This window comes from Apteryx mantelli, chromosome 22, assembly GCF_036417845.1.
Source record: "Apteryx mantelli isolate bAptMan1 chromosome 22, bAptMan1.hap1, whole genome shotgun sequence".
Lineage (NCBI taxonomy): Eukaryota > Metazoa > Chordata > Aves > Apterygiformes > Apterygidae > Apteryx > Apteryx mantelli.
This window is the reverse complement of record NC_089999.1, coordinates 9,904,924-9,932,592: the sequence shown is the minus strand read 5'-3', so window position 1 is coordinate 9,932,592 and position 27,669 is coordinate 9,904,924. Positions and strand designations below refer to the sequence as shown.

The following is a 27,669-nucleotide window of genomic DNA, read 5'->3' as shown; positions in this document are numbered from 1 at the left end:
GTTCAGAAGTCTCTGCATGTGGATGCCCTGACACTAAAGCTGTCCAACTTGTTTTCATTTTTCAGAAGCTGGGCTATGCTTCTAAGTTCACATACTATTTGACTTTCCTTTTACTCTGTCTGCATAGGCTAATGTATTTTTTTAGATTGAATCTGACATTAAAATGATGTTGTTTTAATCCAACTCTGAAGAATTGTTTTTATGACTTTTTTTTCTTCAGGCTGAATTTTATTTTCAGTTCTGACTCTAGTACTCATTGCTTCTTAATTTAGGATTTTTGCTTGCTCTTCACATTTAAAAAAACAAACTCGATTTATTTTGCTTAGCTTGTATGGTATTTCCACTTGGCTCAGTGGATGTGGATTTGTGAGCTGAGGGAATCCTCCTCACTTGGTTGGTCAGCAGAGCTTTCTTCAAGAGCATTAGAAGAATCTATAGCTTAAGTTCATTAGAGGGCTGACCTGCTCTAACTTTAATGAGATTTATTACACATGTACCTTCTGAATTTTGCTGCTTTTGGATTCTGCTGCTTTGGTCTTCAATACAATCTGTGTAAACCTTTTAATAAAAGCAAAACTGCTGACAGAAAACTGACTCTCTATACAGAACCAGCCCTGTTCCAAGAAGCCTGAAATTAAAATAACATCCCTAGTGCTATTGGTATACAAATCATCTGTAGTGTTTGGCTAAATGGTTGTATTCATGCTTCCTTTTGTAGCTCCCCCACTCTTCCCTCCTAGAAAACAAAGTCAATAAAACCCTGATATTTTAGCTCAAAAAGGGAAGTAAAATGGGAGTGGATTTTTGGTCTACCATTCATTCATGTCCAGTGAAAGTGAACACAAATACTGAGCACCCACCTTTTCATTTTTACCAACATTTAAGAGCACTTGGGCTAGTGCTGATTACTTCTTGCCCTTAAATATGGGGCGTACAAGAATACAGGCCACTGAAAGATGAGGTCCTCATCTGTCCATTGGAGAGTAGATGGGAGATGCGAGAGGAATGGAAAAGTCTAGATGTCGCAGTTAAATTAATAGTGGCATGTGTGTGTTTTTATGGATACAAATGCAATTCTAATACATGGAGGAGAGGTACTGAAGAACTACTAGCATACATGCTAGCAGCAGGTCTCTGGATCTTTTTTGCATTAGATCTAAACTTGCAGGTGTAGTATAGATATGGTTCTGGGTATTAGATGAGAAGTTACAGTATCCAGCTATGTTGGTCAAAGTGTATACATCTTTAAGCCTGGTCCCTTAAAGAAAAGTGGTAATTTTGAGACAGAACTATTTTAGTCTCATAGTTTTGAGCTGGACAGCTATCCTTGGCCAAATGCACAAGGGACTGCAATGACAGGAGTACTGAAGTAGCTTGGGGTGGGAGGGTGTAAATCAGGGGCTGGTGAGAGCATTTCATAATTTGAGCTTTGTTCACTTGAGAAACCTGGGAGGTTTTGACTTGCTCCAAAACAATTTTCTGCAAAGCTTCAGCTTGACAAATAACCGCAGGGTTCAGCGCCCTCAAAGAGGATGCAGTGATCCCAGAGGGGCATAAATGTGCACCAGTTACTGCCGAATGAACGGCCTGCGGGAGAGCATGGGCAACGCTAGCAGGGAAGCTGGTGTCTGGAATGAGAGTATTTGGGTCAGTGTCTTGCAGAATGCAGGACACGTGAGCTGCTGCAGCAGTCTGGCCTAACTTCTTTCAGTTTGCTGATTTTTATGGCTGTGTTAACCTGCATCTTCCGCACAGAGATTTAACAGGCCTATAAAGGAGGTGGCTGGTGAACACAGATTTGAATTGTTCCATAAAGGCTTTGACAAGCTTAATGACCAGGTGATCTCTGAAGCTGTGAAGAAAAATGTGGCTTGTTGATAACAGAATTCAGGAGCTCTCCTCCACTGGCTTTAGGTATGTGAACATGCAGCCCTCAAATCTGCTGAGGCAAATGCATCACTGGGTATAATTCTGTTTTGGAGTGTTTTTTTGTTGTTTGGTTTTCTTTTTTTTTAATGTACCTATTAATGGAAGCAGAGCGCATAATGTAATCTTAAAATAGCTGCTCTGTGAATGCAGAAATATTCTGCTTCTGACTAATCAGCCATGCAGAATGAGCATTTAAATGTGCAGCAGTGGCTGAGCAGCGGCTTTCCATATCCCTGTGAATGGAGCTAACAATGTATTACAGATCAGAGCTGTACAGGCATCTTGCTCCTTGTTTTTTTTTCCCTTTTACCCTACACTTCCCCCCTCCCCCCCCCCCCCCCAGTGCATCTGCTTCTGGTCTGTGAGGCAGAATATGTACTCTGCTTGCTGTCCCTTTAGTTAGGCAACCAAGGTGATGAGATTGTTCATTCTCGTTACACCTGGGACTGAGGATCTTGGAAGGACTCTGCTGATTAGCAGTCTCCAAGTCTTCAAAACCAGTTTTCTGTTTCTCTTGCTTGTGCATGACCAGGAATGCAAAGGGCTTATGGTCTGAGTCCTGACTCTAGTGCGTAGTGCGAAGAGCTTGGCAAGCACCCGAGAGCCCATGTGCAGCGTTTCTCTCTGACAGATTGCTCCACAGCAATGCACGCTGCTCCGGAGCTTCTGGCCCAGCTTCACAGTGAGGAGAACAGACACAGATATGCGTGCAGGGCACAGGAGATCCGTATGGTTTGTTGGGTCACTGACCTGAGCCCTGTGGCAGCTGAAGGACTTCTCGCAGAGCAGGGTGTAGTTCTGCAGCGCTCAGTGCCCGCCCAAGGAAGCGGTGCCAGGTCGCACGTGACTCCCTCCCCACAATGCGAGGGGGATGCACTAGGCTCTGTACAGTTATTTTGCATCTTCACTGGTGTGTGTTCTTTTATTTTTATTTTGCGTCTTCACTGGATTAGACCATTGGTGCCTGGTGCGTAAGGAGACAGAGTCCTCGTGGTGTGCGTGCACCAGCCCGTGTATCGCGCTGGGTTGTTCTGGCAGGCTGAGCCTGGTCAGGCTGCCCGTCTCCTGCAGATGGGCGCTCAGCACTAAGGGAGCTGCCTGGCCCAGGCGAGCCACCCGCAGTCCAAAGAACTCATTTCTCGCACTGATCAGTGCTGCTTTTCCAAATACAGCATGGCCTCTGATTATAATTTCATAGCCGTCTTGTTCAGAGGTGACCTCAAAAGTAAGTGCTTGTCCCCTCTCAAGAAAGGGGGATTTTCACATAATAGCTCATGCTGGTTTAGGAATACTTTATCTTTAGTGTAACATAAACCTGTTTCTAGTTATCCTAAGGCAGAAAGCAACCGAGGGATTTGGATTGGACTGGATGATTGATTCCCGCTACTTTAAACAATCCAAAAGGAGTGTCTTTGCCCTTACCTAGTTAATGCTGGTTTCTTTTTCTGGCATCAGCAGTAAGTATTGCTTACTCCGGGCTGTCTCTTGCAGCAGGACAAAGTTCTGGGAAGTGCTGTCTTCCAAGTACGGCTTCTGCTGCTGCTCTCTTCAGGTGGTCATTTACGCAAGGCAAAGGGAGGGGACAGTTTTAACTGGATTAACCTCAAGAAGAAAGTGTGGGGATTTAAGGATTAAGGAACCAAAAGCAGCCTGCAGTCATTGACTTAAAAGCTGCTGTAAGAGAGCCAGTCTCTGCAGACTGGAAATACAGTCCTTCCTTACCTGCGCACGTTTGAGAGCGGCAGCATTTTACCTTTGAAGCATTAGGGAAGATGGGATTAGGGAAGCTGGCTACATTTTTTCTTAAGACTTGTGTATTGATTGGCAACTGTTAATAACTGGCACCTTTAAAAAAAAAAAAAAAAAAAAAAAAAAAGAACTGTTGTAGCACTGAGTGCTCAGATAAGATCAGATATTAAATCTGGCTCACAGAAGGTGTGTTGGTGGCTTGATTTGATATAATGAGAACATCTGGTTTTAATAGACTGTTAGCTTCTCCTAACGTCATGCGCTCCCCTCTACACCCCCTATCCTTGCCCTGAAGTGTTTCTCTCTTCCCATATATTTTTTCCACTGATGCTGTCGCACAGCCCCTGCGGGGAAAATCCAAGTAGATTACAGGATTGGTGGAAAGATGGAGGGGGCAGGGGGAATCAACAAAAACCTGTTACTAAGGAGACGTGAGTTTTAGTGTTGTGTCTCTAATGGCCAGTCTGCCGAAGGGGAAACAGATGGTTCAAAGGAGGCTGGGATTAGATAGACAAGTACTGCAGGGCTGCAAATCTGATGGATCTGTGGGACTTCCAGGGGTCAGACAAATCCAGTCTTGTGCCAAGATTAATGCAGTTCCTTTTCTTTGGCGCAACAATTCTGCCCTTCTGTCATTAAAGGCTGTTGTGGACAGTGGGCCTCCTTGTGAAAAGTCCGTGTTGCCGGTATGTCGTGTTCAGGTGTGGCATGGAGAGAGTGAGGGCACATGACTGTATGAAAGCATGTTCCTTTCTGACAGGTGAGGTTGTACCCGCTTCCAGTGGCACTTTTGTGTCCTGGGGGTGGGGGGGAACAAACATCCCAAGCATAACACTGCATTCTGGTTCAGTACAACCTTTTCCTTGTTACTGATGTGCGCAGCCTGGGGAGTCCTCTTCCCCTGCATGCCAAACCAAGGTTTGATTGCTGTCAAGCCTTCCCTGGCATGTTTTTTTTGAAGTTTCTCAGACATGAGCTTCAAGCACCAAGCTCTGTTCTAACTGCATCTGTTGATGGTTTTGTCTAGGGACTTGCATATAATCTGTGTGGGCAAGGCTGAAAAAATTAGACTTTCTTAAATGGCATCACTCAGCAGCAGTGGGTAGTTTTTCTTTCCCTCCTATCAGGTCAGTCTCTGTAATGCTCTTCATTCACTGAAGAGGAAAACTGTTTTCATCCTGGACGTTAGGAGCTGGCAGCTTGTAGGAGATGGAAGGCCTTCGGCTCTTTCCAGCAGGCTCTTGAAAGTCAGTGTGGCCAGTCTGTAACACTGGAGTTAAAGCTGAATGGGTAAGAGAGGAGGAAGAGAAGAGAGCTTGGAAACAACTGAAACATGCGCTATTGCATGTCCTGCTGCCTTCGTCTCAAAAGATCAGGCAAATGTACAGGAGAACGGTAGAGCAAGCTCCTTACCGTTCAGTGGGGTGATGCTGGCGTGGCCTTCAAGAGCCTGGGGGCAAAAGATGGAAAAGTCACAGTTTAGTCTTGGCTGAACTGTTGCTGATTTCACTGTAGCTTCTTGGCTACAGGAGCATGACCTCTTTTCCATCCTGGGAGGATGAGGGGCCTGGACGGTGGCCACAGCCGCCAGTTTTTGACACAGACATTTGGGTTTCTGGACTGATGCTCCCAGCTGTGTGCAGCTCGCCGGGGTGGCTGCTTCCCCTGCTGCCCAGCTTCTCTGAAGAGAGAAGTGGGGTGAAACTGCGATTCGACAACTGAGCAGCATGGAGACAAGCAGGGGCACAGCTCATCCTGGCAGAAGAGAAACAGTGCTCAAGTCGCTTCGGCTAGAGTCATATTAAGATCTGTCTGTTGCACTGAACAGGACACTGACTCATTAATAGATCAAGAGCGCTAGGTGGCTGCAGGACTGGAACAGACATCTTGACTGCCTTTCCTTTTATTTTCTTTCTTTTTTTCCTCCCTTCCTCCCACACCAATTTGGACTGATACCCAAATAAACAATAACAAACAGACTTCTGGAGGAGTTGGCTGGGAGAAATGACAAAAGTCAAGGGGTGCTTGTTATGCAACTTCATCCTGCTCTGATTTGCCTTATCCAGAAAACCCTGTTCTACTCCTCAGCTTTATTTTCCTTTCTTTTTCCTCTTCAGCCCCTATCAGAGGGAGTACCATTATATTTGCTGCCTTCTTTTTGGGTCCCTCAGAAATTACTCTAGATACGTGCATCTCTGCTTGTCTGTAGGCATGCAGTACTGGGAGAGTGTAGGCAGAACTATACTGTGGAGAAATGCTGTACATGAGTGTGGAAACCAGCTTGTGTTAGCCAATAAAATGGCTCAGCATGTTGGCTCAAGCTCCAATAGCATGGGATTAATACCTGGGTGTCTCAATTTAAAAAAAAAAAAAAAAAGGGAGGGGGGGTGTCAATTCTGGGTGACTAATAAATGTTAGGTTACAGCTTTAGTAGTGATGGTCTCCTACCAGAAGTGGGGCAGCTGGAGAACTGCTCTAAGCCCCGAGGGCTGGAGAATTTGTACAAGGGGAACATTTTGTACCTTGCGATTGTCTCTGCAGTGTTTTGCCAGGGAATATCTTTAGGCATTCCTTTCCCCACGCTCTCCAAAGACTCTGCTTTGGGTCCTTGCATGCACAGAAAGCTGTCCCAGCAATTCCTTTTGAAGTTTTGCCCAAAACCTTTTTTTTTTCCTTTTTTTTTTTTTTTCCTCCTCCCTCCCCTGCTACCCAAACCAAGGCTAGAGGTGAGGAGACTTTCCTGCCAATTCCTCTTTTGATATAGAATCTAAACTCCTGCTGTTAGACCTCTACCAGCTACTTCTGTTCTAGATCTGTCACTGTAAGAGCGCAGAGACTCCCCGGCTGTGCTCTTGCTTTGCATCCAGGCTTACGCAATAGCGCTCTGCAAGTGCCAACTCAGATGCTGCTGCTGCATCCAGACACTCTGTAAAATGTAGTTGCTTGGATACCTTTCTTTTTTTTTTTTTCCCTTCCCTCACAAATACTAGGTAACAATTTACAACTTGTAATTATACCGTTGAGCACAGATTCAGGTCAAGCAAGGTTAAGAGCTGACAGAATTTGAAATGTTAATGACCTCCCCTCCATACTGCTTTTTTAGAAGTTGAGCATGGTGGCATTGGAAAAGATTGAGCGTTGCTCAGCTCCCTCCTCAGAGCCTTTATTTCAGCATAAGTGTTAAATAACATCCCACTTTGAGAAACCATTTTTATCCAAAAAATAATCTTTTAATTATTGATGCAGTAGGCCAAGGGTGCGACGTGACCTGGCCATTGGTTCTTGTAGTTCAGGTCACGAAGATAATTTGCGCTGCTCCTTACTCAACAGTTGTGCCACGTGCACGTTACGTCAAGCGAAGATCAGACCTGAGCTTGCCGGGACTGGGTTTCGGAGGAGCTGAGCAGGCAAGCATCTCTCGTAAGCATCTTTCCCCCTGCTGGGATGTTCATGTTACAGTTAGCAACTCCTAGTTTTAAGAGCATACTGATGAGCTGTGATCAGGTAAAGAGTCAATTTTAATGTGTCTCATGGTTGGCTGCATGTGCTTTTCTCTGTGTAGTTTAAGGCAAATTGTTGTAATGAAAAGCCTGTGTCTGCTTGTGTTCCTGACCAAGAATTCGACTTTTAAGAAGAGAGCCATGCTGGCACAACTTCCTAGTGTGGACACAGTTGTGACATAAATAGGAATGGTATTCAAATAGCTCTGTTCCTGTCCCATTATGTGACTAGTCTCTAATGAAGATGCAGTAGTTCATATACGATGTGGGTGAACCTGTATTGCTTTAGTGGCCCTCCTGTGTGTTCTGGGGAAAGCCAAAGCCTTGGAGCTGTAACTTGAAATGTGCCTGTGCAGAACCCCAAAAATAACTCCCTGTTTTTTAATGCAGGTAACTGTAGTAGGGATACAAATGAGGCTGCTCTGGGTGTGCACCCAGGGGCAAAAAAAAAAATCTGATTTTTTTTTTTCTTCATAAACTAGATGCTAACAGGAAGATGGCTGATTGCAAGACAAAGACCCTTCCCTTTGCTGTGTACCTCCCTTCCTTCCACCTTCCCTCTCCTAAAATAGCTCTTCAGCATGAGGAGTGAAAACCAAAGATTTCCCTCTTGGTAAAGGCAAGTTTAATGTTTGTTCATTTCAATGGGAAAATTACTTTGTTGACTTAAACCAGGAGATGGTGTTGTGCATTTGCTATGTCTGGTCTAAGTCCTTATTCCTTGTCATGTGTAATAATACTGCTCATGAATTACAGAAGACTTATTTCCTGCAGCTCCAGGTCTCCCACTTCTGTGTGTGTGGCTCTTCATTAGCTAGTTTCCTTTCCAGGCTTCTTCAACACTGTTTAGTTCTAGCTGTCTTTTTATGCAACAGTTCAGGAGACTCCTGGCCGGAAACGGGCCCAGCTTCTAAGGTGAAGACCTAGAAGATGTTGCCTCCTGGGTGAGGAGGTGCATATGGTCATACTGCTCCTGGAAACTCTTGGGTGCATTGGAAGGTTGAGCAAGGTTCGTGTTGGCACTAACAAAAGGTAGTGACTAGAGAAGATCTGAGGTATGAATGTCCATCCTTCCCACTTGCATAGGGACAATTTCATGCATATAAATGTGTTGCTCTGGATGGATAGTGAACAGTCATTCACTGTCATAACCTGTGGAGCAGGGATTTCATTTTAATCACAAACTGTTCATTGTCCTGAAGTCCTGCTCTGAGATTCACCACTGTACATGTGCCTATTTTTGACTTGGTCTTAACCAAGCTATACCTCTGATATTAGCAACAATTCCATATGAAAATTGGAGTTATACTGGCTCATGTTTATGCAGCAAATGAGTTTTCTCACACTTCTTGTATCATCACAAGCATGTGTTATTTAGAAGGAGTCACAAGGACAACTTTGTTATCATTGCCTATGAGGAGACTAAGCAGGTATCTTCAAGTCTCTAGGAAGCGTTAAATTTAGCAGAGAATCAAAATTGCGTTAAATAACTGCCTTCTCTGTCATACTTGCATGATGTTGAAAAGCATTCTAAAAGTTGAAGGAAAGGTCTGTTCAGGGAGACGATAGATTTTGTTTCTTAGTGTCTGTAAATGTCTAGATGATGACAACTGATACGCTACTACGTAGCTGTAGAGAGAAGTTGTATATAATACTGCTTAGGGATTTTTAACGTGAATATGTATGTACAATGTTTGTATTATTTTCCCTCGGGCGAGCCTCTGATTAAAGCAAAAGCTGTTGTACTCCCCATCAGGCAAGCTTATTTCACTGCAGAAATTCAATTGACAGTAATCTCCTTTCTAATCTGTTCTTGCGGTGTACTGTAGCAGGCTATGTCACACTGTTTCTCATCCTGACTCTTGTTGTACCAGTTGGAGGCTTCTTATTTTTGTGTTCAAGTGTTTCAGAGTTTTATTTCTGCAGTTTCTAGTGAGGCCTAATCTAAACAAAGTTTGCATAAATCTCTTAGCTGCAGCGGAAAGATGAAAGCTTTGATAAGGAACTTGTTTTCTCATTCTCCAGAGCAAAAGCATAAAGTCTTTGACCTAAATATACCAATTACTGACGCAGCAAAGTGATACGGAAAACAATCCAGAAGGAATGCCAACCTCTGAATGAAAACTTGGCTGCAGAAAGCTATTGCTTATGTCAAACCTCAAACAGAAGAAATGTGAGGAGGAAAATAGTGTTCATTCAAAACATTTCATGCAAATAATGATGGAGAGTAAGACACTGATGGGGAAAGCTGCTTCGTTACACCTTATCCCTATGGCTTTGGAGAGCTAAAAACTGTGCAAAACCCCGCACAGTTCTCCCCCTTTCCATTTGTGGTCTAGTTTGCTCAGCTTAGCTTTTTGAAGAACTTTTATGCCAAACTTAACGGCTTCCTGGTATCAACTTCTATTTTTTTTATTTTTTTTTTAAAGTGTGCAATGGCAAATGTAAGTATTTCAAAAGGTATCTATGAGCTAGCCCTCTAGCACATACCAGGTGACTTTATTAATTAGTTTCATAATCTTTAATAATGGTTAAGGTTGGCCTTCCCCAGAGACTGAGAGAGTCTGAAGTGAACTGGTTTTAATATCGGCTTTGAGACCTGTTGTTGATACGTGAGTACTTACATGTTGCTGCTAAAGAGATGGTTTCCATAATCTCCTCTCCTTAAATCAGTTCACACAAATTGCTGTAGACTTCTGTTTGTCTCTGTTCTCCATGCTGCAGCTGTGGAACTTGTGAACTCTGGCTGCCCAGTTCCTGTGGTCAAATCGCCCTTTTTAGCACCAGATGACCGCTCCTGACAAAGTGAAAGTCGGAACTGAAACTGTTGTAGTCCAGCACTGCCACCCTCCCTGGAAGTTCTAGCTGATGAATTTGTGTGTAGTTTTGGGCCTCTTACAGGGAAAAGGGAACCTTTTCTCAACCCAGGTTTTCAAGTCAGCCTTTGCTTCTTTTTACCAGACAGAGTGTTGTTGCTGGCACTTCAGCCTTACTGCAAATGCAGCATGTGTGGGTTTTATGTTAACACAGTTTATTTAAAAGATTGATACAACTCAGACTACCGTATGAAAGTCCCTCTGCTACAGAAATGTGTAATATATTTGGCAATCTGACTTAAACATTTGACTTGTTTTGTTCCAGCAGATGATTTGAGATTATTGATAGGATTCAATCTTGCATAGGGCGTGCTGTTGAATAGGACATCTCTTGAATAATTCATCGTGGAAGGTGTTGAACTTCAGTTGTATGTGATATCCATGCATGGATCCTGGTCCCTTTGGCTGTAAGGGCCTCTATTCAGTTGTGCCTGTGGGCATCTAATGCCAGTCCCGTGCAGACGTTGGATACCCTACGGCATCTTCAGTGTCACTATGTATCTGTGTCAACAACTGAATTGAGCCCTAAGGAATCTAAATGTGCGGCGAACGCTCTTATCTCTGGGTGATTTTGTTGCATTAGAGGGAAGGCTGTGGCTACTGTGATGGCTCCCTCTCTGCAAAACTCAACCAGACTGGGTTATCCACACGTTGGGTAATAGTTGTGGGGAGGGGTTGGTTTTTGTACTGACTTGCTTAATGCTGGCTGACACGCGAGGAGAGCTCCTACATGGAGGAGCTTGCAATGCACTATACAGCTGTAGCCCAAACAAATATGCACTGGGAAACCAGTGGATGCTCTCCCTTTTACTCATGAAGAAGAGTATTTGTATGGATTAGCAACTGGATCAGTGCCTGAATGCACAGCCTCTGGTTTGACTAAAGCAGCTGCCTCCTTCCCAACAAAGGTCATGTTCGGCTCAGAGGCACTTAGTGGATGTTTGAACAACTGGATGGGATCTTGCCAAGGAAAGGGTAGGCAGAAAACTAGAAAGTTGCTCATTTCATTACAAGCCTTTTCTCTGTGGTACATACTTTGAGACGGAGTCCAGAATTGATGACTTGGTGTTGGATGGACAGTTAAGTGAAGATTGTCTCTAAGGGCATGGCTGCACCTGAACCTGGCTGCAGGTTTGGGGGGATCCATATTAACTAAGTTTCTGTCTTATAAATAAGAAGTTACTAGTTGTGCTTCAGTAAGAGGGGGGTAAAAAAGCTTCAAGTTCTTTGTCTCACGGCATTTTAAAATAGCTTCTGTGTTCCTACTCTTGCAGAAAGCTTCTGTCCCTCTGCTAAGAGAGGACCATGTTAAAGAACAGTATTGACTTGAAATTTAGCAGCTTGAAGAAATGAGAATAGCTTCATGTGTACTTCTTGAATCTGCCTTCCAATAAGGAATTCACAGTCACACTCTACTAGCATTTGTTGCTGTGCAGAAAATATCTATAAAAGGGGAAAATGTAGCATACAGTAAAAATAATGAAGTTGCCCATACGAAAAGCAACACCTAGCCAAGATTTAGGAAATGGAGAAGGGGAGAGAAGTTCTGCAGTGTCTTAGTTATGACAATGTGCTTGTCATAACTATGAGCAAAGGTCAAGGCGTGTGGGGTGAAAGAAACTGGAATCCTTGTCCAGTATAAATTGGCGGTGCTCACTTGATTGATGGCTCTGTGACCACTCACACTGTGGATGAGCACATTTCCTAGGCATTGTCTATACCATCAGGTATGTTGGCATAAAATCATATGTAGCAAGCAGTTATTAAATTGGAATCTCTTTTAAGATTTGAAAGATGTATATTTAGGGTGTAGTCTGTAGGAAGTGTTCTCTGTTAGTAGAAATGTAGTAAATGTTAGACACATGATTTCTGTTAATAACCATATCTTTTACAGAGAACCTGCTGGGACGTTCTTGATGTTAAATACAGGCAGACAACTCCAGTTGCTGAACATAAGAATGCAAATTGAATCTTGTTTATTGTTGCATCAGTCTGCAGAAAGGACATTTATAAAAACAGAATTGTTTGCATGATATGGAGCGGCTCCCATTGTATAGAACAGAATAATGCTAAAAAATTTCTCTCTTCTCCCTTGCCCTTTTGATGACAGATAGTTGGCAGTGGATCAAAGCAAAAACAGGATTAATGTTTTGCATATTCTGTCCTACATGGCCTGAAAGGAGCAGAGATGGAATTTTTCATCTTTCACTTTAAACTGCATTTAATATTGTGGCCTAGTTTAGAGCTACACGACTCATTCCTTCCGTTTCCCCTGAGGCCTCTGTTTCTGGTCAAGGAAAGCAGGGCATGAATCCCTCTGGAGCTCATCAGTACTGCTTAACCTTCTCGCTTTTGCAAGCTGGTAAAAGAGGCTGGTTTGGGACTGGAGCAATCCAGCATCAGGAATCTGAGCAGCATTTGGGGAAGCTGCTGGCCCTCACACCTCTTGCTCTGGTTACGGTGTGTGCTGCAGGGCAAGGAGAGCACGGTGTGGGCAAAGAGCCAAGGTTCTCCCTACAGCCTGTAAAAGCCGTCATAAAAGCTGATATGTGTCACCATCACAGGTTGCATCTCCAAATGGCTCTCGTTCCAGTGTCTGAGGATGCTGTTTGATCAGACTATAAGCATGATCCTTCTCATTGTCAACTGCCTTTTACTAAAGATTTCCATCGAAAGGAATGTTTACAGGTTTTGATCCACTTTTTGGCCGATGAATTACCGCACTGCAGCAGTAATTCCTCCCCTTTGGGAGTATACTGAAAATGGCAGGAAAATCTGAAGCTGCTTGTTTTAGTAGTCATTTCAGTATTGGAGTCATTCCCTTCAGTAAAGGAAATGCACTTGACCATCCATTGGCCATGTCTTCTCTGTCCTGCCCTCCCCTCTAGTGGGATGACTTGTCATTGCAGCTTAGTTCTGGCTGACAATTGTTAAGGAGGGTTATGTGACTTTTTGCAGTTGCAGAGTTACGTAGTGACCAGAAGTGCAAAGAACCCTCGGACAGGTGTGGTATAAATTGGATGACAGCATGGGCTTGTGCAAGAGGAAAACCAGTAGTGGTTGGATGTGTGGAACAGGGGAGCATTTGAAGTAGCTTCTTTTATATTGAAAGCCTTCTGCCTATGAGAAGATATGGATGCATTTGCAGAGGGGATGGTTGGTGGGGTGAAGATGATTAGAGGGATGTATTAGCATTCAGATACCTGAGTCTGAGGTTGGAAAAGCTCCATGGGGAAAGATGGGCAGGGTTAGGAGACTCCTAACATGTGAAATGCCCATGCATAGAGATGATGAGGAAGCACTCTAAATACCAGGGCAAAACATGAGATGCAAGGAAGGACTGGCTTGTGGGCTGGGATGGTCAGTTGTTGATAAGAGGGAGAAGAGGAGGGTAAAACTTGAGATCCTCAAGGTGAAGGGTAGCTTCTCTCCAGATGACATCCTAGGTAGCGGTGATAGATCTCTAGCCCAAATCACACTTGACTCTAGTTCTTTTTTTGTAGACATAGTCAGCTATATTCTGAATGGCTGCACTTTTGACACACATCTGCCACATTTATGTCTAATATTAGAGATCTTGTCAGAGCTTCGGCAGAGACAGATGGTAATTGATTGGGTCATATCTAGCCTCCTCCACACTGAGCTCTTGAGGGCTGAATTTTGAGTGGAGCCAGGATAACGATATGCATGTTTCAGGGTCTTCTCCTGTTCATCAGTAAGATTTTTGGTTATAGGATACCAGGCTTGCCAGTTGCTGTGACCAGGATTTTTTTGGCATGTGGAACTACCCATTCATTATAATACTGAAAATGTTGTTTGCATAGCTTGTGTTACTAAACAGTACAGCAGAGACTTCAAGTGCTCCTTTCAGTTGCTTTGCCTTATCTTGGGTTTGAGGAGCTTGTTCTCTAGCCAAACATATGCTCTTGAACTGTTCTGGCTTATTCAAAAAAAGCATCATGTCTTTAGCTATCTTATATGTAATGAAACCTCTTCCTCCCCTCTGATTCCCTGCCCCTGCACACACTCACACACACACGCTCACACTCACACTCACACACAACTTTTTGACAACCCACAAGGAACGCATTAGAGCTTATGTTCTGGCGAGATCCAAGAAGTTCCAGTGGTAGCAAACACGTCTGCAACAGCTAATAGTGTTTTCAGAAGGACTTGAGTTAGATTCCTTTGAGCAGTTTTATTATCTAACTGCATAACTGATGCTGGCTTCCAGTTTCTTGTCTTGCTGATCTTGTTTAGGACATTTAGCACACCAAGTCCTTAAGGTGGTGCAACATTCTGGATGAAAGACATGTGGTTGTACTGTATTTCCTATGCTTGTGTTTGTCATCCCCATCTAACATCACCATCCTAATGCTATGGAGTCATTGCATTAGGTCAGGCAACCCAAAGCGATGGAATGGGACTGGCGATTGGGCAAAGCTAATGATGGTAACTGTAATACTAGTGTCTTTCTTGGTTTAATGGAGCTCTGTTGCCAACTGCAACAGAGGGGTGCTTGCTCTCAAAAGCAAGGGCGATGGACACTGTCCACTCTGGCACAGCCCTGGGGTGTGTTTAAGTGCATGTTATACTTCTTTGCTATAACTGGTGTGGCACTAAGGAGGTGGCCCAAGTGATTTCTGCTTAGTAAGCTGTCCTTGAGCTCAGGTTGGGCTGTGCTGCATGACACAATGATGACGCTTGGCTGCCTGGCCAAGAGGGACACAGCAAGGTCTCAGGGTTCAGCGCCATCCTCTTCACCGTGGTGTTTTCCACTCCAACCCACTGGGAAGCACCTGCACTTTCCAGTACTGGGGTGCAAACTGAATATGCACTCTCTTTGGGGAAGTGCTGGTGACTAGGATCACAAGTAATGCATTTAGGAGAAGGGGAGCAAGGCAAGGAAGTATGAAGCATTTTGGACTGAATCGGGCTTTCTTTGCCTGTTCTAGAATTGCTGGTACTTACTACTTTCATGCAGTTAAGATAGTTAAGCACTAGCAAACTGTTTGGAAGTGCTCAGTGCCTTACTTTAGCAAACTTAAAATGCTGCATAGTTAAGGTCTTATTACCACCTCTCAAGCCAAAATAGGACAAATGCAAAGTGAGTGGTATGGCCTATTGAGTAGCTACTGCCTCTAAGGTGTTAAGCAACACAGTTGAAATGCAGGGAGACTTTGACTGCCCTTGGAGCACAGATTGCCAGGACAGCTGTCCAGTGTGTGGAGCTGTGGACAACAGCCTGGTCCAGATGCAGCCTGAGCCAGCGCGGTTATTGCAAAAGCTTGAATAATGGAAAGTGACTCTACTCCATTGGATTTCTTCTTTAGCAGGGCCAATCTTGGGTCTGTAGCCCAGAGCATCCAGGAGTGTCCTGCCAGCCAGTGTACACAGCTGGCTGAATGCTGACACTTCCCAGAAACAAAGGCTTGGCTCCCTGGAGTGAGAGAGCTCTGCTGCTGCTCCTCAGATGGCTGCTCTTCATCTGTGCATTTCATCCCTTCTGAATGACTCCACGACTTGTTTTCTTTTAACTGTGGAATTCACTGGGGCTTTCAGTTTGAAGGAGACAGGACTGCCTGCTTCCTTATCAAGTTGCTGAAATGCTGAGCTAATTCTAAGGTATGATGAGTGGAAGGTATTCCTGCCAGCTCTTGCTTGTTGTGGATGGTCTGCAGGTTTTAGCTTGAATTTGTGGTTGCAGGTGGCTCCACTGAACTACTTCATGGTCTTGTTCTAGTTGTGTTCTTAGAAACAGAACACCAGTAGTAAGCATACATTTTTCTTGATATCCTCATATCTTGTAGATTCAGATCCTTTAAATATGAGATACTGACGTAGACTACCCAGCAGGAGCATCTGCATGTCACTCTGTATGTTGAAAAGTGAACTGAATATGAGCTTTGCATGCAGTAAGCACAAATAGCATAGTTCAAAAGATTTTCAGGAAGCAGCATCTGTTTATACAGTTATCTTGTGGAAACTTAATTTTTCCACTCCTCCCCTTTTCTGAGCTTGACGCTTAAACTTGTTAGGCTCTGTATATTTTGTAAATGTGTCTATTCCAGAATTTCTCCCTCTCCTGTTGCTTCACTTCCTCTCCTGCCCCTGGGTGGCAGGTGTGTACGTGCCCTCTTTGGTGGGGCTGAGCAAGAGGTATAGGGATGCGTAGTCCCTCTCTTCCTTTTTTCCACCAACTCTATTTAGAATTGACATTTATCTTGTTTCCCATCCTTCCCCTAGTCCATGAAATCTCTCACCCACCTTTTCTTGTTTCCATCTGTGCGTCATGGTATGTAATCACAGAAAGCAGCATATGCGTGACAGTAGCTTCCAAATTGCTTGGTTGAGGAAAGCTGAAGAGGAAGAAGGTTCTGACCAGAACTGTGCAGCCTCCCCGGAGGCATTCATGGAAGAACTTTATTAGAATCTATTGCAAAGGTAGTTGGGCAAAGTGCGATGACAGGCTGCTATTGTAAATGGCCTGTTTAACTTCATCATTGTGTGAAACATGGTCGCTCTCTGCTGACATTTTGTCCTCGGAATTCAAGCTATCCTTTAGACGTTTGCAGAAAAGCAACTGGAGACTCTTTTTCCCTTGCTTTCCTGTTTCAGAAGCACAGTGGAAGCACATCATCTTGCGTTTGCCCTTAGGACTGTTATAAACTGATCCTCAAGTTCAGGAGTAGTGCACAGCCGCAGAATATAGTAGTTCACCGTAAGATTGCCATGATACAAAGTTTGCCTAGGTCTTCACTCATGAAAGGTCTGTGTTCATCTTTAAAGGATGATGGAAGGGGTGATTTTGAAGGGGGGGGGGAAGAGAGAGAGAAATAGAGTAACTGTTCTTGTACTGGGGCTCTATAAAAACTGGGTAGCAAAGAAGAATTCTGTAACCAGTTAAAAAATATTCACTTCGGTGAATTAAGTGCCCACCACGTGACTTCATTAGTAAACTGTTAGCACCCCTGTTGTCATAGTGGCTGAGGTCTCTTGCAACCACATTCTTGCTGGTTTACCTGTGACTTGAAAAATGACCAAAACATAGCACGGCACCATGCTGTGCCTTGCTTTTTCCTTTGGGTCAGCTCTGCGCAACTCCTGCTGGATTGTACTTTGCTGGCAAATGCTCTCCCTGGAGGTGTGCCCCTCTGCAGAAGGGACACCCAAAGCAATCTAGACACAAAATTGTCCATTTGCTTCCCCTGTCTCCATGTGCTGAACTCTGGCCTTCCTGGGATGCCCCCACACTGACTGAACACTCGGTAGGTTTTAGAAGGTGTTCGTTCCTACAGACCTACATAAATGTGTTATTACACTTTCACTGATAACACGGATCCTACACCCCATTTCTAGCCTTTGCTTGGTAAAACATATGTAAATGTACTGCAAAGTGGAATTAATTGCTCAAGATCTCTCTGCTGAGTTATCGCTTTGGGCTTTAATAGGTAAGCCTAGTAAAATTCCACAGCACATTAGAGATTGTGCCTATTCATTTTGCATCAAAAGCAGTGTAGTATGTCAAATTTCGACTTCCTAGTCTATCTGCATTCACCCAAGCCCATTTGGCAGGTTTATTACTTGCTATTTTTGTGGATTCTTCAGTTTGATTGCTGACACTGGAATATGAATGAATATAATTTTTTTTTTTTTTCCCCAAGAAGTAAACTAAGTGTTTGGCTCCTGGCCTCCCTTGTTTGGCAGGGGTCATTGGAAGGCCATGCAAAAGCATGCTAAATCCTGCAGTGGCAAAAATTCTTAAAAGGGTTTTGAGAGAACATGAAATGGCAGTGAAGCGGAAGGTGAGTTCCTGTGCAATGACAGCTACATGCAGAAGCAGTGACAGTTTCCCTTTGCCTTCTACAATCAAACCAGTGAAATGCAAAAGTCTTTGGATTCTGCATATTTTAAAGCATATTAACTTTTTTCTCCTCTATGTACACAGGAGGCAGACAGTGGGGAAGAAGAATGCCGGTCCCAGCCCAGAAGGTAAGAATATGACTTGAGGCTTGTGGGATGTTTTTCTTGGTGAAATGTCCCACAGTTGTGTTGCTTTTGTTTTAACCCACCCAAACATGCACCATTTCTACCTATGTCTAATCTTACAGAATTTTCTTATCTTGACCTTACTGAAAAACTAACGTGTATAACCATGACATAGATGATGCCTCATTAAAGGGGTTGCTGCAGCAGGCAAAAGGCAACAGGGTAAAAAGTCTAGTTATACGCACAAAAAATATATGGGGAACAATTCACAAAGATGTCACACAATGTCTTCTCCAAATTGTTACTTGCATCCAAGACATAGTCTCTCACCTGTGGCCATGTTCTGAATAAGATGGCGATACTCCACTTCTGTGTGTAGAGACTTTGCTTATGTCTCAGCAACAAATCCTGGTTGTTTTGTTCCTCAGCTTCCACTCATGACATGTGTGTCACTTCTTAGGACTTGGTCCATCATCAGAACGGCTCTGAGTGGAATAGCTGTGTTAGTAAACTCTTGTTCTCTGGTGAAAAGGTCTCCCTTTTGCCATCAAGATCTGATTTGGATTATCTTAGCTAGCAGGAGTAGCACAGGAGAGACTTTAGCAACGCTGGTCATCCTCTAGCTGTGTTTCTTCATCTGCTGGTTATGTCCTTGTGTGTATCATCTTTGGCATTTGTGAAAAGCTGTATTTCTAGAACCTGAAGTACAGGGTGACGGTAAGCCATGAGGGCACCCGCTGCTTAAAATAGCGCATTCAGTGGGTATGCAGATATTCATTGCTGAACACTGTTGTCTAGTAGAATGTCTACTCTGAGGATAGGAGAACACTGAGAACCCACAGGAATTTTTTTTTCATTGGGATTGTTTTGGATGGAGTTGTTCATTCTTGTAAAGTTTCAATTACTTCAGGAAGAACTTTTTTCTGGCAAATGCTTATCCATATAAATAAATAAATAAAAATAAAAAGCATCAAAACTCAGCTGCTTAAATGGTAACAGGTACTGATGGCATTTTTATAGTGTATTCATAGTCCTAAGGGTAGGTTTCTTGAAGTCTTGAAAACTTTGTTTCCTATCCATTAAGCCATCAAAAGAATTATTTCATCTAACCGTACTATAAACAAAACCTGTGTGTATAACTAGGTAACTTTTCGTGCAGCAGGAGCACTTTCTTGGCTTAAAATGTTGCTGTCAAATTTTATGAAGGGAATAAGATTCCTTCCAGAGGGAGTAAAGGGATAGTTCCTGGGATAGGAAATAGCAACCTGCTGTTGATGTGGTGATCGTAGCTGTGTGACTCCCATTGCTGGGGTCAGCAGCCTAAACAAGGAAAAACAAGGGGGTGGGTGTTAAATGTATTTGATTAGAGTACCATAAATATTAATAGTAGTGAAATATGGTAAGTCACCAACCTGAAATCCTGCTGTGAAGGAACAGCAGATGTCTATAAACAACTTTTGAGTACATCTATGCAGTCCCCAATTGGATAGCAAGTAGTGACTATTAACAGTCCAGACAGTAGAAAGGCAGGGAACTGAGTTTGGCTTTAAAAGAAAAAGTACAGTATCAGCTGCAATATAATTGAAGTTGCTGTTTGCAGCAGTCTGTTCCTAGCTGCCTGTCTGGGCAAGGCCCAGCCGGCGATGTTCTCCTGAGGCATAATTCAGGTGACCTGGCTGTGGCTGCAGTCAGTCTTGGGGGTGGGGGGTTTTGCTATTTTTAAAAATCTTCTGAAGAGGAGTCCATTCGTCTCCTGAACTCAAGTAAAATGTGTTTAAACCCTACCTCCGGGTGGCACTACTTTCACCAAGTGTGCTCAAACTCGGCCTGTTAACTGGGCATTGAACATGAGAGTTGCACTGTGGCTTAAAGCCTAGTAGGGTAATAACATAACATTTTAATATTTACTAAATAGGATGTTAACGCATAGCGATATTAATGCTGAAGTCTTGGTTGCAAAGGGTTTGGCTTAAGCTGTAGGCATAAGCACAAAGATGTGTTTGATGCCAAAAGATTTTTGCAGTGATCAGTCTTGAAGATCATCAAGTACAGCATGTATTTCCATCCTCTTCCTCCCTGTGCCTTTCTGCACAATCAGAAGATTGCTGTTCCAAATGAGACAAATGTTCCACATTTGGCTAGCAAATGGCTAGCAATTTTTGACTAACTTCTCTTAGGTTTCCGCTATTATCTTTTTCTCTCTGAGATATGGGATATATCAAGGTGAAGGAGAAAACATGGAAAGGACAGCAGTATGTCAGCATGCATTACTAGTGCTTGTTGAGCAGACACTATGAAGAGCAACCAATCCAACACGTCCTCCAAAGAGGCAGAGAGAGGAATTTCAGATATGAGCTTAAACCTGTAGGTAGGTACCTCAAGAAGATCATACCTACAGTAATTTATCTGGGCCCTGACCTGTTCATGCTCTTTAAGATGTAGCACCACAGGGCACTGTAATTGCATGGACTATCTCAAGTCTCATGGAGGTTCACAGACCGCACGAAAATGCTGTTAAACTGCTCTGCAGAGCAGTCAAATGACATGACAAGTCTGTGCTTGCCTCTTTGGAGTTTGCCTGCATGAAAAACACACAGTTCAGTCAATCCACTCCCCCAGCATTGTCTGCCCCTCAAGTTCTCTCCCAGAATGTCTGCTCCTTCTTTAGATGCTGTTAAAATTGCTTCCACTATCATTATCCTACAGCGGATGAGGAGTTTTCTGCTCTGTGAATTAGCAGAATCCACTTAAAGCTCTTCCCCCAAAGATGGAAAGAACTATTTGGTGTGCAGAAAAAGTTTGTGTGTGCTCTGCATTTATCCATGGAAGATACTTGAAACAGTATTTCCTGGAAAAGTTCTTTGTACCAGTACAAAGAGGAATGTTTTGTTTTTCTATGTGAGGGAAATAGTTGGGTATAGTCAACGCACCCCTAACTTCTATGGACACCTCTATGTGCTACTGAAAACCTCAGCAGATTGATACTCCAAATACCTGAAGCTGAGCAAATAAGTAAAAACAAGCTTGGCTTCCCCACTCTAAGCTATTCAGGATTTTTCCTCAGATACCCTAGCCCCACTCCAAAGGAAGCACAGGAAAGTCTGTTCTCTGCAGTAGCTGTGACCAGGCTTGTCCATGGTGAGGTCTCAGAACCCCTAATGTGGGTTCCAATATCTTACTCTGGAGTTTCCCATCAAGCCAGCCCATGTCCTCTCTGTCTAACTCTTGGCTAGTAGGACTCGTATAGAGCTACCAGATGAGCAGGTGTGCTGAACCATCTGTTTTTGTTACCTTCATGGTGATCTAGCCGCTTTTATTAGGGTTTTGGAGGCTGTTACAGCTAGCTGGCCTACTTGTTTCTCCCTGCGTCTCCAGACTTGCTGCTGCTCCAAATAGACTTTTAATGGAGTATCTGTTTTTACAATCTCTCTACATCATGATTTTGTTAAAACTTACCAAAAATGCATGTTTATTAAACTTTCTAAGTTGTGTTTACACCAATTGATATATTAACGTTTCAATTTTTGTGTGCTCTTTGTACCCAAGGTTGCAAGGATTCAGCATCTTTGTTTTGCTGACAGAGGACATCTCCAGGGCCCTGGGGCAGTAGTGTTGCTGCAGTCTGCACTGGATTTGCTGTCAGAATCTGTTAGTTGCTTTTAGGGTTTAGGTTTAAAATGGTGCCTCCATTTCCATACTGTCTGTGAAGTTGTCACTTGTGTGCCTTGAAACAGCACTAGCTGCTGAAATGCAGCATTTGCAGCTGCACGGGAACTGCTGCATGCAGAGCTGAATAAGCTGTATGGCCTAGCAAGGCTGCCTTAGTACTTCAGAGGAATTCTTTGAACTTTTATGGTCTGCCACTTGGTCAGACTAAAGTCCGTTTGCATAGCTAAAGCTCAGTCCCTGAGGAGCCTGTCATTGCCTTGAAGTGTCATAGAAAGCGTGCTTTAAATTTGGGTGTTCTGTTACCTGGAAATGTTTTCAAAAAGTGCTTGTCCTCCCCTTTTCAGATGTGGGGGCAGGGGGAAAAGGTGTTTTGGTTTTAAGCCTATTGCAGTCTTAAGTACGCTTACTTTCTAGTTTGTTTTCTTTAGTTAAAATAGTTCCTTCCAGGAGTGAATTGGGAAGGAAAGCAAATCAGATTATTGCTATGATAACAGTTGATGTGCCAAGACGCCTCAAGGTTTCAAGCTGTGAGTAAATACCTTTGTTTTAGGAGTGGAAGACCACAGTTTAATGCAGAAGCTTATGGTTAATAACAGTATAAAAGTTGTTTTTAAGTATCTTGATAGTAAGCGTAATTTGCGCGTGTGTTTCTTTGTATAGGGCAACAGCTCAGTAACTTGTAATCTTACTTTTTGGATCTTAAACTGAAACTCATTGTAGACTTCTTACTATGAGTTTTGGGTTATGGCAGATGTGTGCTAGCTACTGGAGAGAGAAGAGGGATTCTACAATCTGGAATTGATGGTACTTCAAAAGCCTCACTTACAGCCTGCATTGAGATGTGTGATTCTTCAGCATCCTGTGTCTATGGAGACCTTTGGAGATATGTATCATTGCCATTTGATGCTCCCTGTGGTTGGCTCCTGACACTTCTAGTTATCCTTAGTGCATATCTTGTGTTATAAGAGAGACTTCCAAAAAACATGTGCTGTGGGTTCTAACAATGAAACCTCCCTTGTGCTTCCTCTGCTTGCTGCAGCAGCTGCCAAACTCTTATTTTGTTGGTACTTGAGCCATAGTTGGATCTTCCAAGGGCTGCGCAAGACAGTTTAATTCAGATCCTGAATAAGAGAGAACTGTGAGTGCTGTGCAGAAGAGCTTGAGTTTATCCATGCCAGAGATTACTAAGCTGCCAGAGTATGAACCTTATCTTTAGAACCAGCTTCCTGAACTCATCTTTATCTTTCCTTTTAGTGGCAACTTAGCATCCCTGTGGCATTTACTACAAATGCCTGTAGAGAATATAATAATGAGATAAAGAGCAGTTCTGTTAATCTGCCAGCTCTGCTAACCATCAGGAAAAGTTCTGTGGACCACACATCACGATTCATGAAAGCAGATCTGTGGTCTTCCTTTTGAATGCCAGTTGTCTTCTCACCAAACTGTGAGCAAAGGCATAATGTATAGCACTTATAGAAAAATCTGCGTTTATTAGATTATAGATATCTGCAGGGCTAATTCAGTTCAAGTTCTGTCTGTGGTTGCAACACGTTCAGTCCAGTCTGCTGATTACTTACCTGTGGGTCACAATAAGGCATAGATGATTTATACAGTGAGACTTGATCCTCATTGCTGAAGGATCAAACAGATTAATATAGGCTGTTGCATTACTAAATTACAAGGTAAACATATGCTATAGCAGGGAGCTTGCTCAAAACATGAAAGCTTATGAAAAGCCTGTTAGCTTCTCATTCTAAGTGTGTGAGCAGAGGAGAATGAGGAGCAAAGCAAAGACAAACTTGGAAGTAAAAGGAATGAAGTTGGATCATATCCTTCCACTACTGAAAGGGTCTACTCGGAAGTGAACAAGCCCCAAACAGCTGCTGCTGTGTATTTGTGCTCCTTCTCCAGGGGTTAGTGAAGGAGTGGCTAAGCAGGAGGCGCCTGTAAGGATGCCATACGAGTTTGTGTCTCCTACTGAGCACAAACCGGGTGCTTTAGGCTAGAGGAACCTAAGTGGAAGAAAGATTCCTATTGTAAATGAAAAAGGAAGATCCAAAATAGCAGTTCTGGTCACTCTCCTGTTAGAGCCCGTTTGCAAAATTTGAAAGTTAAACATGGATCGATTCTCAGGGTTTACAATCTGCATGGATTTCAGGCACGTTTTGAGGAACTGGGCCAGAGTTTCTGGACCTGATACAAAGATACCAAAGAGCTGAATGGCAACAAAAACATGTATTCGAAGAACTAGCTTCTTCAAAGCTCCTCTTGAATACCTTAAATTATGTGTGGAAAACAGCTCTCCAGGAAACCTGTTGTATTAAATATCATAGAAAGTGGAAGCAGGAGGAGAAGGCAGCTGTGCAGGAGGATGTTTCAGCAAAGGTTGTTTCTCAGCACGCTGCCCCTGGCCAACACTAGTGTTGCTCGTTAAAAGACCAGAGCAATAATTACAGCTTGTGTCCCTCTTCTACACTGCTCGGGTCCCTTCTGTGTTCTTTGCTTCTGCACCTGTAAAACGGGCGTAGCTGAGCACTGACCTCTCTGTTCAAAGCCCTCTAAGATCTAATGATAAGTAAAATACAACAATTGGGTGTGTGTTTTTGTGAGGGAAGGGTTTAATGAAGTGCTAATATTGCAAAATAGGTGTTGGATTCTCAACTGAGAAGCCTAATCATTGTTCAGGATGGGCAGCTGACCAAAGGGGCTTTAAAAGCACAGGCTTGTTCTTTCTGCGATGCTTATCGGCCTACCCCTGTGCCTGCCTGATTCTTTGCACAAGGACTGAAAACAGAAATGCTCTTTGACAGCTTAAATAACCAAATTTAGAATGTGGCTTCCTGTGCTGACTGGTTCTTCAGGATTCGAGTATAGTTTTGCATGCCTCCTCTGTTCTTGCCTCCCCCCTCCCCCCCCCTTTTTTTTTTAACTAGATATGGGCTCCTTTCTAATTACTTTGTTAAATTTCCCTTACTGTGTGTAATAAAGCTGGTGTACGTAGGTGCTGCCTTGGTGGGTGGTATGCCTCTTTATCACTTGTTTCTTTACTATACTCAGTATCTCATCCTGCCCTACGTGTATTGGCTTGTTATGACCACTACTGCTGAAATGGCTTTGTTTTTCCGATAAAATGGACAAGGTAAATGCAGTTGTCTTAGTCTGGCCATGCTAAAAATGGCCAGAAGACTTTTACTAGACCAAGTTCTCCCTCTAAGTGCAGCTCTGCAGGGGGCAGTGGTAGGACACAAGTGCAGAAGGTGCTGGCTGACACCCAGCAGTTTGGTCTCTACCTGTTGACAGGTTTGCTGCTGTGATTTAAGGGTCTCCCTAGATAAGTCATCTGTTTGTACTCTTAATCCACTCAGACTCATCTGCAGACTCTGTTCATCACTGAAAGTGGTATGTCCTCAGAGCAATGGGATGAGTTAACTGACCTCTTGCCAGACCAGAAGGGACATGAGATCCTTTGACCCTCAAGAACAGCTGGAGTGTGACACCATATTCTTAAATGCTACCTCTTGAGACCCTTTTTTCCCCATCAGGTCTGATGCCTAGACAGCTGTCTGTGTGGGGAACGACTGAATATAGCTGCCACGGAGAAAAACAAAGCACTTTGCCCCACCTACGCACACGGAAATGAACTTGCCTCTGATCTCTTTGGCTGTGCCTGCATGAGACTCTAGTGCTTGCTAGTCTCTGAAACCGCTGTGAGCAATGATGCTTTGTTTTCAAAATTCTGTAACTTTTCATAAATGACACCGGAAACAGCTGCTCAACAGTAAAGAACAAACTTCCCATGTGCATAGTAAAGGTGGCTGAACAGGCAGTGCAGTAACTCATTTGGCTGTGAAGAGAGGATGTGATGGTGGGTTTCTGTTTACCTAATGCAACAGCTTCAGGATTTTTTCATAATCTCCTAAAAAGTTGAGAGGGATGTGGGTCTAGGTTCTGCATTGCTTCCATCTATTAACACTGGTGGTAATAGTTTTAGCCCAAGTTTCCTATACATGACAATATCCCTCTGTTCCTCTTACCTTGAACACGACTAACCTTACACCTGTAGACGTTCAGTAAGTTCAGCCCTTCTGTGCTGGAGGAAGAGAAAAGCATTCCTTGCTTTTATAGGGAGTACCTGGACTTTAGTCCAAACAAACTTAAAATAATATCCAACCTTTTATATCCCCTGGAGTCAGCTTCTAGAGAAACTATGGTAATATATCACATTCCTTAGGGCTCTTCAAAAGGAGATGGGAGAGGAGCAGAGAAAGTCTGCTGGCAGACATAAGTTGAAATTTTTGAGAAACAAAAAGAGGTCCCTGAACCCTGATGTGGGGCTGGGATTGTGTTACACTAGTGGAACATCCTGAATAGGAGAAGCCGTGCTCCAGCGTTAATCATCTTAGCATGTGAGCAGACACCCAGCAAACCCCCGTGGGATAGGGGTGGGGGGAATATGGTGACACTGACACTTCCGTGTGCCCTGACAAGAAGCAGCCGTTCAGCCTTAAGCTGTTGATCTTGGATGGAAACGTTAGCTTGATTAATGCCCTCTTTGCATGTGAGCTATGTGTGCAGACAAGGCTCCATGTCCTGCCGGAAGCTTGCTTTCTGCATGCATCAAATCTGTGTATGTTGATGCAAAACCTGACTACAGTGGCTCATGCATTTTTACTGATTGCTTATGTACTGAGACTCTACTGTACAAGGAGCATCACATCTGCAAGCTACTAGCCCTTTGCAGGACATAGAATTACTCTTAGATCATTGCAGGATCCAAACAAGTTAAAAGGCACAAGGAAAGGAAAGAAGCCGAAGTCATGGTGTAATCTGCCATGACTGTTCAGCTTTAAGATACAGATATGGGGGGGGAAGAGGATGGTTGTATGAATAAACCATAACTTTTCAGCCTTGCTACGCCTGCCAGAAAGCACAATAAAAGTCAGTACAAGAGACTTGCACATACATGTTCTCCCCTTACCCCTAAAACGTCTCTTGAGAGGCAGCCGAGGGGCAGCCCCTGGCCAGATGTCCATAGCATTCTCCACCTCGGGTTTTTCTCCTGATACTTCTGTAACTGGTTCAAGCTGCTAGAGCAGCTGGTTTGGTTAGCTTTACAAGGGTTTGGGGGTGTGTGTGTTTGGTTGTGTGTGTGTTTGTCTTGCATGGTGTATGTAACTGTGGTTTATTAGACTATTCAGTGTTCAAAGGTTAAATGAAATCCTGCTGCCCAGCCAGTGCAGCGCTGTACTGAAAGTGCGGATGCTGCGTTGTTTACTGCTGGCCTCTGCAGCAGGCAGCGCCGTGCTGCTAATCCTGCGACCTCCTGGGGAGGGCCAGACGCAGACCCAAAACTCGGATGTGCCCTGTGTCCTTTTTTTCCCTTGCTGCAAAATAACTTTGCCCTGCGTTGGGAAGCAGTTCAGGCCCCAGACACTTATTTACGTCGTGGTCATACAGTGATTAATGCCTGTGCTCACATGCTCTATTGCAGCTTGGTAGTGATTTAGACTGTTACCTGTCATCACTTCAAAGTCAGGCACTTTAAGCTCTTCGCATGTTTGTCCCAGCCGAGTGCACCTGCTTACGGGGAAGAGCAGTAGCTTGTTGACTGTCTTGTGTCCTGCTGCCTTCGACTCCATCTTCTTGTCCAGCCCCAAAGCCCCTTCATCCATGCCTGCTCCTTGCTTATTCCTCCTGCATGCCGATGGATCGAGTTATTTGTTTGATAGTTCTGCCCATGGCTAAATGTAGGGGGTGGCTTGCACAAAGAAATAGGCTTGTTCCTTAAATCTAGTAAAAGTGGGATGTGAAAATAGTGCACGCTATACAAATGAGCAGTGGGAACTGAAATGCTAATCTGACTAACATGTTGCCTGAAGGCAATGTCAGGCCCAGTATTTCAATCTTTATGGCAACATAAAGGAATTCAAATACCTTTTATTAGTGCAAAGCTCAAT

General features: G+C 43.6%; 1 protein-coding gene across 2 annotated transcripts in view; it reads left to right on the top strand.

Moving 5' to 3' along the window:
* The window catches only part of SSH2 (slingshot protein phosphatase 2), a 102,187-nt gene that overhangs the window by 17,001 nt on the left and 57,517 nt on the right, over positions 1 to 27,669 (top strand). For both annotated transcript variants that reach the window (XM_067309782.1, XM_067309780.1), the window contains exon 2: positions 18,003 to 18,046. In XM_067309782.1, coding sequence (XP_067165883.1) covers positions 18,003 to 18,046 — 44 coding nt within the window. The remainder of the gene's footprint in view (positions 1 to 18,002; positions 18,047 to 27,669) is intronic.